The following is a 12735-nucleotide window of genomic DNA, read 5'->3' on the forward strand; positions in this document are numbered from 1 at the left end:
AAAAACTACTAGTGTGTGAAGCTTATTTTAAAACATGAGGCAGAAAGCGTAACTGCTGTGTTTCTTTTGTTCTTTATACAGTATTTCAAGTAAATTACTTGTCAGAATTATGGTCAGGCGATACCACAAAAAATCAAACAATGTAGAGTGAAGTTACCAGCATCCCCCTGCTCACTTCATGTGTTATGTACAAGGGAAATAATGCTTCTGATCTGCATTGTACAGCATCTGGAGAGCTGCTAGTATCGTGGTTAGGTATCAGTAAGTGGGGTTTGGCTCCAAAGGCAATCATATCCTGTATGGGTACCCACATCCATGGGGCATTTAGCAGCATTTGTAAATAAGACAGCAGTTTTTCTCTTTCAGGTGCATGCTTAGTGCAATGCAAATGGTTTTGGCATCATCACTGAATCATGTCAAGGGGTGCTTTGTAAAATGATAGCCCGGTATTTTGAGCTACCTATGAAATTGTTTATTTGCATCTTATCTAGTTGATAGGAATAAGTGTGTTTAACATTCTTTCTACATCCCTGACGTAGGTTGAATGGCTTTCTTGTTTAAGGCAGTCCTTGTCAGCAGGCAGCTTTCTTTAGTGCCATCAAGCATAAAAGCGAAATTATTTTAGCTATTGGTGAAGTGTGGATCCACTCTCAATAAGAACAAAGAAAAGTTACAGCTTTTGTGATCTGTATCTGTTTTTCCTGTTTCTGCTAAAAGGAACCTGTTTGCGTTATGCCAATGCTCAGAGACTACAGCTTTCTGCTCTCAGCAGTGCTGATCCTGAGTTGCAGTCATCCTGCACTGCAGATGATGGTCTTTGACTGTTATCTCTCCATTTGCAGTTTTTCTCAGCAGCGATAAGTACTCCTCGGAAAGCCACAGATGTAAGCATTCTCCAGGATGGTATAATTTAAAATTCACATAAGTAGACTACTATGTAATACATTGGTTAATGTCCTTAGCTGGAAATTACTTCATGTCTGCTGAAGACGAAGCTTTTGTGGTTACTGCCAACGTACCTAGGTGAGGTTCAGATCTAGACCTGGCAGCTGAGCATTTTGTGCTTTTCAGCCTTGTTCACGGATTCTGTATGGGACAGCTTCTGAGTCATCCTTACAGTGCTTCCCTGGCTTTCCTTTGCAGTGCCCCCTGCTGTACAGTGGTGATTTGTCTGAATATCTGGACCTTACCCACACTTGAAGCTGAAGCATCAACACCTGAAAATCCGTAACAATTAGCAAAGTTGGCCTGGAGTCTCCCATGCTGGTGCTGCTTGGCTCTGCTCCCAAGCTCTGCTGTGGATGGAGGGGAAAGATGTGGGAGCTCTTTGCTGGGCTCTAGTAGTGGGGCAAGGTGGCACCTTGAATATAGAGACCCCGCGAATCTGGGCGCTGCTTTACAAGGTGGGGGACGGCTGGGGTTGGGGCTGTGCCCGTGCTGGCAGAATTGTTGTCGCTCCTCCATCGTGGCACAGGTGAGACTTCCTCTTCACCCAGCCCAAGGAGGAGCAAAGCATGCAACGTGAAGGCTGAAAGCAGCAGCAAAATAACAGTGCTATGGTTTATGCTAGGGCTTTGTTTGCCATATGCATTTTTTTCAACTTAATTCACAGTCCTCTGTGTACTGCACCTTACCTCACCATCCTTGCAGTTATCCCTGAATGCGTGCCGGGGGGTGATTTGATATCCCTGGTTTGAGTGCTCCCACACAACAGCCATAAAGCCAGTGAAATGCAAGTGAAATTCTGTGCATCAGGTCTTTTTTCCAGGCCTGTTTATTATCAACTGACGTGAGTGTACAGGTAGCTGAACTGTAAGTATGCAAAAATAAAATGCTTATTAGTAAGAACTCCTACACAAGGATACAGGCTGTTTTCAGACAGTAACGCTTAAGTTGGCCATTAATTTAGAAAAGTACCACAGTCGCATTTAAATATGTGAGCAATAAAAACTACTAGACTGTTCAATTTACATTTTAAACCCAGGAACCATAATTAGTCCTTAGGCTAAGATTTCAAGGATTAAAATTTCTTCTGGATTTGAAGAGGAACAGCTATAGCCAGTAGTTATGCACAACCTTGTATTTTTAAGGGCCTGTCCTCAAAAGTGGATTATGAAAATAATAATAATAAAAAAAATTGATCCCCAACTCCAGGAGATTAGGAAGAACTCAAATAATGCAAAGACCGCTTCCCTGACCAAAGCCGTTTCCACAGCACGATGCACACAGAAAAAGTCTTTTAATAGCACTGCTCAAGAACACACAGGCTGTTGAGAAACTGCATTCCTAATCAATGGGAGGACAAACTGGGTGGGGGGGACTCTTTAAATCAGGCTTAGATCATTGCCAGCTCAGGTCAGCTCAAGCAGCGCATACAGAGGTCAGCAGAGATTGGGCAGGTTTAAGAGATGCCTCAGTGATTGGGATAGGGTACAGCTGGGTGATTAAGATACATTAATAAATCTTCCATGAGTCTAATTATGCTGCTGTACCAACAGTGTAGTAAAACTTAATGTGGATATGCTGCAGCCATGCAGCGGGGGAGTTGCATTGCTTCAGTTAATATCTTACGTGATAATTCTCTGCTTTTGGCCCTGCTACGTGATACTGCAGTTTACTTTATTGCAGAGTGGTCATAATTCAACAAATACAGGAGCTTTTCCTGGCATCTTACCAGGTCTACTTGCATCTTTCCACCTCTAAATTTTGTTCTTAGGATAGGCTGTAACACAGCACTGCTTAAACAATGCTGCCAGCCACTAATAAACCAGCAATCTGAAGCAATGACGGAATGTGATTAGGAACTGAAGAAGTGGGATATATCACAGCATCATGGAACTGGTGAGGCTGGCAGGGACCTCTGGAGGCTGACGCAGGGACGCCCAGAGCAGGCTGCCCAGGGCCGTGTCCAGTTGGATGTTGAACATCTCCAAGGGGAGGCTTCACAGCCTCTGGGCAGCCTGTGCCAGTGCTCCCATCACCGCATAGCACAGAAGGGCTGCCTGGTGCTGAGGGCACCGCCTGTGCTCCGCTTTGTGCCTGTGGCCTCTTGTCCTGGTGCTGGGCACCACTGAGAAGAGCCTGGCTCTGTCCTCTTTGCACCTGCCCTTCAGGTATTTATGGACCTCCTCTTCACCTGAGCCTCCTCTTCTCTAGTATATATATTTACATATATAAAAGCATAAAAGCTAACTTTACTGAATTCCAAATAGTTCTAATGCTTCCATAATTGCCTCTGGTTTTTCTTTGCACCTGGGAGTGCAGTTGTTTACTATTATGGGTTCCAGTTCAGCAAGTATTTCTGAAGTGTTTGGCTTTATTTAATGAATATTAAAATAATTTAAGCAAGCAAACAAAAGTTGTGCTTGGGTCTTTTTCTGTGCACGGTAATTGAAAATGCCCAGGTTCCTGTCTGGATGAGTTGTGAGTAAGGGCAGGCAGACTGGAAGGAATTAGCATCTAAAGGCGCTGTAAAGGGGTTTGTAGAAACACTCTCTGAAAAGGGTGACTTTGCTATTTATCATCTGAATGCTGTATTTTGAACAGCTTATTGTAAAGCTTCAGAGTATCCTTCAGAAATAACTTTTTAAATTTGAAAATTATCATTTCATTCATAGTCTGATTTAGTACCTTCAGAGCAGGACTGAACTCTGGGAGAAACAGAGAAGTAGGCATACATTATAACACAGCGTTACCCAGTGCCCAGCATTACACAGGGCCGCATGCATCATGTCTCTGTAGATGCAGTAGCTGGAAAATTTGATGCACAAACCATGGAGCAATTTTGTGTAAGCCAGCGGGATCACCTCTGGTGGGCTTTGAAGTTAGCAGTCCCGTATCTGTGTGCTGAATGGTAGCTGAAGATAGGTAGGGTTTACTTTTCCAACCCCCTAAAGGTGGTAACGAGGTGTCAGGCTGCACAGTGCTTGTCATGCATCCTGTTGGGCATGTCCTGCCGTGAGGGTCAGCAGTGGCCCACCTGGAAGCGAGGGACAGACCTGAAGTTAAAGTTAAAAATCCAGAGTTTGCCCTCTATTTCAGATGTTGGACCAGATAATAGGTTTCTTCCAACTAATCTTTAATTTTGAATGTGTTATTTTTCCTGAAAATGTGACAGTTTTACTGATCTCATAAGGATGTTAGCACTTGTAGGTAAGAGAGGTCTTGGCCTCAAATGCGGGTTTGCTTTGGCTTTTTATTCAACCTGACAAATCAGTGCCTGGTCCTCCTCCTCATCCCCACAGTTGTGTCTCCTTAATTCTGTACAGGGTGGTTGCTTTAGTGTCCTGTCACATGTGAAGAGTTGTTTAAGGATAGATTTTCCTGAGTGCTAAAGTCTTGGCAGCAACTTAGGTGCTTCCAAATCAAAGTCACAGTAACATGTACGCTCCTGAAGTCAAGCTTTTCAAAGAGACCTTTTTTTTTTTTAATTGATTTAATAACTACTCTTGTGCTTTGATGACTTTTGAGGACTGTGTGGCCAAGTCTCATCTAAAAACAGTATGAAGGTCCCACAGCAAGTAAGGCACTTTTGGGAAATGTAAGATGCAACTGCTGCCCCTTTCTCTTAGCTCTCACAGGCTGGAGGAAACAAAACGCCGTTTCCTAGCGTTTGGACATTTTGTGATAGCTCAAGAGGCCCCAGCACATTGCTAGCATGATTCTTTTGCAGTACGGTAGATGATTAGGAAATGTGAATGAATTTCATTATGGATACATAATTAAATGGTTTTTCAGATGATTTGAAGTGAGGTAATGAAGACATACCAGACTTTTGAGAGCTGTGATCCAAGCAACTACTTTTCGATTGAAAGCTTAGTTTTACCCTACTATCTTCAGTTTAAAATCTAGAATGGGCCAGAAACATGATCTTATCTAGATGTTCACAAAGTATCTAGAAGCATTTTGGAAGAGGAGATAGGAAGTTCAAGGGAAGGAACTATTCCAAAAGCTGTTCCTGCTGCAGTTAGTTTGTGTTAATTCTTTTTTGAGCACGTAATGAAAACAAGTTTCATATTCGTTACACTGAAAGGTGAGTACATAACATGTCAAAATGCAGTTTTAAACCAGCAAGACTATTGAATAAGCTGTGTGTGACAGAGCAGTGTCTCCTGCCCACTTGGGGTTGGAGACTTTTTTGGGAGGAGGTGATATGGTAGATAAAGCGTTGCTGTTACCTTGACACAGGCTTCACAGTCCTCTTCACAAAAAAGCCTGTTGGAGTTTTGTGAAGCAGTTCACCTGGGTAAGTCGAGAATTTGGTTGTGATTCCACTGATGATTCTCACCCAGCATCCCTTTGCTAAAAGTCCAGCTGTCTAAAAATAAAAAATATGTATGTAAATCTTACAGAATTTGCTAGATTAGGTAATAGCATATGAATTTGTTCTTAGATGTACAGATAGCATATGTTAGTGAATACTAATTCATCTTTCCACGAAAAAAGATTATGAAAATCTGAGTCATCTCACGAAACTTGGTTTTCAAGTCTAAAATCAAATTACTGCTGACAGTCAACAAATTTTAAGATTTAAGGTGCTATGTGGCTTGTATTTGAATAGGCAAACCTACCTCAGTCATTTCCTAAGGTTAGTACTTAGTATGACCCTAGTAATATTGTTTATAGAAGTGCATTTTATATATATGATTTTGCAGAGAAATGTTGGTACCGAATGCAGGCTTGTGTACTTCTGAATGGAGTCTGAAGGACGTTATGGGGTGGATGACATTTTCTGTACGAGGATGCAGTGATTTAGGGTGATAAGGTAAAGCTGGGGAGCCACCAGAAAGAAGAGCCCTTGAACTGTGATGTCAGGGTAAGGGCGGAATGAGGGAGAGCAAAAGGCCTGAGAAAAGAAAATACATTACAGTGCTGGCCCAGGGCAAAAAGTGTGATTTCCTTGGAACTATGGACCTGAATACATCAGTAACTTCTGGTTGCTTGGGTTTATGAAGAGAAACTGTTAAAGCATGGAAAAGGCTCCTGTGAGTGTATCTTGCGAGAGGGCAGCTCGTGCTGCTGTCTGATTATGGAGGTCACACACAAGGATGACACGTGGGCCGTTTGCATCAGAAAAAACGCCAGACAGAATTTGAAATGACGCGTCCTTGCTGGGTTAGTGTTGCTCAATGCGTCCTTCCCTACAACATCACCTTCTGGAGACAAAGTTCTTCAGTCTGTTCGTCAGGTTCATCCTGTGTCCAGTCATGAAATGGAACAGAGAGGTGAAAAGAGTTTAAAGAGCCCCTGCTTGCTTCAGGCTGTCCTCGGGCCACTTTTCAGGTGTGGATGCACTTGTGCAAATCTGCACTGAGTGAATTGGTTAATCCAGGATCGTGTGGAAGCAGAACACGATGCCTTTGTTTTGCTGACTGACAGTGGAGGTGCCGTACGCATTTCCCCACGCCTCGTAGCAGTGCACGTGATTCCTGTAGGGCAAGGATGGGCCTGCAAGGCAGAGGTACCTCCTCCTCCAGCCCAGCTCTGAGAGGGCTGCCTCTTGCCCCTGCAGCAAAAAGTGCTTTGGGATCTGTGTGGCTCCTCCTAGAGCAGCTGTAGCAAGAATAAATAAAAAAAGTTCTTTTCCCTGTCCCATAGCGGGTGACTTTGTCTCCCCCCTTCCTTTTCAGCTTAATTAGATCAGGAGGAGATAATCTGCTGGATGCAATCCCTGACACCTGTTACTGTACAGGAGAAACTCCCTGCCTTCCAAGAGGATTACCACAGGCCTGATTATAGCGCCATGAGAGCCCCATAAAGCCATGTCGTGGGCACTGAGAAGGAATTTTATCTTAAGTCTGAGGCATCTAGAAAAGATTTCTAGCGTGTACCTACGTATCCTGCCAAGGTCTCTTATAACTAGGATTTAATGTACATGTACTGGCTTGCGATAACAACCAAGTCATAAGGACCACTGCCGGCGAATTTTCTGTGTGCCAGGTCTTTAAAGCATTATAAAAAATGCTTGATGTCTATCTGGCAAGGTTTCCAAAAGTACCCTTTTTGAAAACCCAAACCAAAAAAGCAGCTCTAGAGCCTGTCATCTTTTAACGTGCTGTCTCTGTCTGCACAGAGCAGACACCAGAATATTGCTTCCAGGAAAGGGATGGTTTTATTGCATCCGTTGACATGCTTTCAAGCTAAATGTTACCATAGACAAAGTACATCCAGGCTTTAGCTTGCTATTGAAGGTAAAACCCACTCTACACTGGCCTAATATTACTGAAGAAACTAAGCTAGTTCGTTGCTAAAAATCCCTTTGGAGATACCTCAGCAGTTTTGTTTTGTGAAACAAATAATTAAATGAGAAAGTATAATTTTGCTTTAGGGTGTTGTGAAGACAATTGATGAACATTTGTAAATGTCTCGGTGAAAATCACTCCGGTCCCATGACTGTATTTCACCATGAAACAAGGACAGAACAATTAAGAGATCCATGAAACACACAGCTCTTCACAGGGGGAAAAAAATAACGTTTTCTAGCTCTATTGCAGGGTCAAACATTGCACTGCCTGGGCTCTCTGTGTGCCCAGGAAGGGTCCCAGCACGCACAGTCCCCAGAAGTGCAGGGCAGAGCCCGAGGCAGCCAGCCCTGCTGAGGGCAGGCTGTTAAGTTAAGGCTCAGCAAGACGGGAGCACAGTTCAGCAGCACCCAGTCTAGCATGGGCTTGAAGCCTGGACAAAGCCAGCCTGCAAAATACCTCATGAGCATGCTTCAGAAAGAGTATTCTGTTGTGGAGAGGGTATGTCTTCTCTCCGTCCCTTCTGCAGGCCACTGAGGAATCTCATTTCTGCCAGCAGGCTCCTCTGCTCAGAATTTTCTCCAAATGGGAGCGCAGAAGCCCTTTTTTTGAAAGCAGCAGTTGTTGGTTCAAGGGTGGCATATAGAAAACCAGTCAAACACACAACCAGAGTTCCTGTGTTGACAATGACAAAAAGACAAAAAAAAAAACCTCAAATACCTTCCTCCCTTTCCCTTCCCCTCAACAAAACATTAGGGCCTAATGCTGGGGCTTTCAGCCTGTAAATTCTAAGATGAGGATGGAGAAAATGAGCAGAGGAGGAAAAGTATCAACAAAGGCAGCTTCATTTATCTGATTCTGAAATCCACTGATACAGATTTTTCAAGTGATCTGCAACTGCCCTGGGAAAGGGTTGTCCTTTTGGCTTGTGACCTCCTGCTGCTCACTTGCTTAGCTGCTAAAAGCTCCAGTGAAAAAGGGTGACTTCCGCTAAACAGAATTAAAAATAATGACAAAATGTGACGTTTCCCCAGCAAAAGTGTTATATACTAGAGGAGTATTTCTTTTTTATTAAATAAATAAATAAAAACCTAACAAGTACAGATCAGGCAAATGGGGCTGTCTCTTCTGCACTGGCACGGTGCTATTCTGACCCCATTAGCTGTCACTGGGCTGCAGAGCACATGCATCAATTTTACACCCAGCTGCAGGGTATCCAAACCAGCCTCAGTCAGAGATTTCTTCAGACTCTTTTTGCAGAACAGGTAGCTGGATTTGTGCTGATTTTTTAATAACCTGCATTATGGTTATGCATGCCTGTGTGCATAGGAAGCACTGTAGCCAGCGTAAAGCATCGGGATGCGTTCAGGGATTTTGCTTGACAGACAAACCTGCCACAAAGGAGAGGATTGAAACAGACCTCTATAATTCAGCAAGTGTCCTTCGGGGATGTGGAGCAGGAGTAACCCTGAACCAGTTCGCTGAAAATGGAAAAGACTGAAGCTTTAGTCAATCCAGGTTTCCCCTTTCGAATTTTGTGGGTTGGCTCTAGTTATAATACCAAATTGCTAATAAAATTAATTAAAAGCATCGTAAGTTGGTCATCCCAGGAGTATTTCTGTGTGAAGCAGTCATTAATTATTCTGACTAGGATTGTCTGTCTTTCTATTTATAGGCTGGCCATGGGCAACACTGACTGTTCTCGGGTTCCTGTACTGCTATTCTCACGTGGGAATCGAATGGGAACGCACGTATGCTGTGAATTAAGGGTGACGCAGAGCGACGAGTTTCATGGCAGCTTACACGTCGATGGTTTTCTACACTGGACGTCTTATCCGCAGAACAATGTGCCAGACCAAGTATTTGGTCAATGTGTTAAAACTAAAAGCTCATTTAGTTCCTTCTGGGTGGTGAATTCAGGAATTTAAGCAGCAACACTAATGGGCTATATGAAGGGTGGGGAGAAATTATGAAGCATTTTGAATGATGTTATTTTTATAAAACAAGTCTGTGACTGTACACTGAAAGTGTGCACCTCAGAATATGTATTTCACATATGATAAAGACTGTTTTTATTTCTTCCAATATTTTGCTGCCTATTTTGTCGTACTGAAGAAAATTCTTTTTTCCTACATTGCACAATTCAAAAAAAACCCCCAATCTCTCTCAGCTTCTGTCCAGGGGCACACAGGGCTGTGCCCTGCACTTACATTACTTGTGACAGGCAGGGTGCTCATCAGTTCATTTTGATTGCTTTCTGATTTAAGGTAGAACATTTTTGGTGTTCTCACTGCTTGCAGTTTTTCAGCCTTATAGGACTTTCTAGTTACTGTAGCAAAGTCTGCTTTTTCTCTTTAATTTCTCATTTAAACACTTTTTTTTTGGTATTCTTGGGAGTGTTTGTGTTTGATCATTCAAAAAGAGGAAGGCAGGCCTTAAAAAAAAAAAAAGTCAACTTTTATTTTTAAATCTAATATGATCTTACAGCTCCTTGGGCTTTAAGTGCTGTTTGCCTTGGGTTAGCATTAAAGCGTGTAATATTACCTCTGTGATGGAGTGAATCCCACCTTCAGGGGAGCTGGTTAGTCTGCCTCTGGTGCTTTTCTATGAAAGGAGATAAGCCAGGGCTGACTGAATGGTAGGTCTGCTTCATCCTCTGCTGTCCAGGCAATTAGCTCCTGCAATATTAAAGAGACAGACTAGGAGCAGCATTATAAGAGCTTTAAAAAAAAAATAAAATAAAAATTGTCTGTTACAGTGGCACCAAATGAGCCAGAGCTCCATGTCCTTTGCCCGCAGCCAGACCTGTCACAGCAGCATCTTTGCTGAAACACGGGGTTGCCCAGAGCTGGCAAAGTTCTGCCTGTCTGGTTGCGAGCCTTGAGGCTGCGAGTGCTGGCACGCGCCGTTTTGCAGGGGGAAGGGAGACCCTACCCACCTCTGGTACAAGGGGCGCCTCCCAGTCTGTTCCCTGTTAATCAGCCTGAAGGCCTTTAGTGTATGTGGCTGGGCTTTTCTTTAGGCACAGCAAAAGGCCACCAGCCCTGGAGAAGAGCACTGCTTCCGCCGAGAGCAGCTCCTGCACCCGAAGCAGCAGGGCTCCTCTCCAAACTGGTTCCGTGCCCCCGGCAGCCATCCCAGCCTGTCGGGAGGCACAGATGAGTGTCCTGCTGTCCGTCGCTCCTGCAGCTTTGGACAGTCTGATCGAGATCATCCCTTCAGCAAGAAATTCAGTCCCTGAGATAGGCTTCAGCTCAGTGCCTGCATTTCTGATGTCTCTGCTGCTCTGACGCCTTTTTCCCCTTCATTTGTTGCTGCAGAAAAAAGGGCAGAGTCTTCAGCTGTCTACCCATCCAGAGACCCAGGCTTTCCCTTACTATTTCAGGGCAGAACCTCCAGCCCTTTATTTTTAGGGAAGGATTTTTCCACTGTGCAAATGCAGTTATTTCCCTTGGAAGTTATCTCTAGGAGATACGATGGACTGTTGAAAATAAGACGCACCATGCGTGCTGCCCGGCCAGAGACGTGGCCCTCTGGATTGATTTACGGTGATTACAGGGTTCCTCTCAGCCAGAGAAGTATTTTGCTCTCAGCCTGCAAATTTTCTAAAAAGGTCTGAAATTGGCCTCAGCTTTGGAGTAGCACTGAGCTAAGGGCAAGAACTTCCTGAAACTTAACTCAGACTTTGTAATTAAGTGGAATTAGCATTGGAGTGAAAAGTCATGAGTCTGTTCCTCAGTCTGATCGATTACCATTACTGCATGACACGAGTGGCTACTGAGTGATGGGATTCCAATTTGTATGCATGCAAAGTGCCCTGCTCTAATATGGCAATGACCCTGAAGGTCAGCTAGATTATGCTTCTTTCTAAAACAAAATTGTTTTTTATATGTATTTTTTCAGTGCTTTATACATCTTCCCTAATTTTGTATCCTTTTCTGTTTCAAAAAATAAAGCTGAAACTGACAGTTGGTTTGAGAACTGTGTCTTAGAAACCTACAGTTTGGCGTAAGAAAAGTAAGTGCTTCCCTGCCATTTAGAAACGCTCCAATGCGCTGGAAGCCTGCAGGATGGGCGCAGTACAGACTGGTTGTGTTTGTCCCCCTTGTGCACATATGGAACGTGCATTTCCTGATGGGGTGAGTTTAAAAAGCAAATACACCATGGGTATATTAGCTATGGTGACATTTCAGTGTGTGAAGCTTCTGTGAGTGGTCAACACGAGCAGGATGGAAGTAAAAGGATGAAAGTAAAATGATGCTTCCCTTTATAACGTTGCTAATCTGGTCCATAGTCAAAAGCATGAAGATTGCTAGCACAATTTAAGAAATAGATACTATTTCTTAAATATTTATCATCAAGGAAGTAAATAAATTTCTTCACTCTCAGTCTTTCCAGGGGTTCCTTTTCTGCTACTTTGAAGTATTTTCACAAACAAGCCCACTCATAAGGTTTCTGATCCATCCTGCTTACTGAGCACCAGTAGGCCAGGCATAAGGCACACTTGGTCACCCAGACAGCTCTGTTCAGAGCACAGGCTGTGCCTGAAGCACTCTAAATGTGTGTAGTCAGCTATACCTTCAGCTTGGAGGCCCGTTCTTCAGCACGACCTGCACATTTTCATTATCACATGGTGCCTGCTGGAATTGAAATTAGGTGGTAGCCAGAAGTGCCGTCCTCCGTGTCCTCTGTGATGGTCCTAGGGAGATGGGAGTCTGCAGAGGCTTGGAAGAGACAGAAGTAATGACCCCAGTTGCCAAAGGAAAAAATAAATAAATAAAAGGTATGGGGAGGAGGAGAAGGTGACTTCCAGACACTAAGGAAAAGCTAATACAGGCCCTAGGAAACAGTTGACAAAGAACTTTCCAAAGTCGGACATTGGCCATTTCAAACCAAAGGGGAGGCGATTGTAGGCTGGGGGAGGCAGGGGCAGTGCTGCTGGTAGCCCTGGAAGTCAGAGACTGCTGTGACCAAAAGCACAAAGGTGGTGGCTGTGAAACAGCTGGGCAGGCGCGTGGTGCCTGCTGACGAAAACAGGTCAAAAGTGATTGTGAAAAGCACGGCTAAGCAACTAGCAAGCATCGTATATATGGCTTTAGCAGCTACCACAAAGCTGTAGCAATCAAGTCACGCATGCACGTATGCGTTCATCCCCTAACCCCTACTTGGTTAACAAAGTGCTCACAGCCATAATTATTACTGGGGATGGCAGGATTACGCTAAGTGGCTCTTTCTTTAATTCTGCATTGATTAGAGGGCAAGCGAGGCTTTGCTCACATATCTTTTTCACATCTCAGAGCTAAAAGCAGATTAGTCGGAATAACCAGCTTACCACAGGTCATAAGAAAAACAGCTTAACTATGAAAACCTGCGGCAATTTTGTTATTAGTCATAGCAGTCGCACAGTGCCTCTCCTTTCTCTTGCACACCCGCTTCATTTCCTGCATCACTGCTGCCCCTTGAGCCGGTTGCAGCCCACACTTGCTAACGGGAG

General features: G+C 43.9%; 1 protein-coding gene across 3 annotated transcripts in view; it reads left to right on the forward strand.

Moving 5' to 3' along the window:
* HHAT (hedgehog acyltransferase) overlaps positions 1 to 11209 on the forward strand; it is a 162018-nt gene extending 150809 nt beyond the window's left edge. For 2 of the 3 annotated variants that reach the window (XM_083829429.1, XM_083829431.1), the window contains one exon: positions 8917 to 11209. In XM_083829429.1, coding sequence (XP_083685555.1) covers positions 8917 to 9008 — 92 coding nt within the window. In that variant the 3' untranslated portion in view covers positions 9009 to 11209. The other variant, XM_083829430.1, reaches the window with a different exon arrangement.
* Positions 11210 to 12735: the final 1526 nt, after the last annotated feature.

This window comes from Anser anser (assembly GCF_964211835.1).
Source record: "Anser anser genome assembly, chromosome: 3".
Lineage (NCBI taxonomy): Eukaryota > Metazoa > Chordata > Aves > Anseriformes > Anatidae > Anser > Anser anser.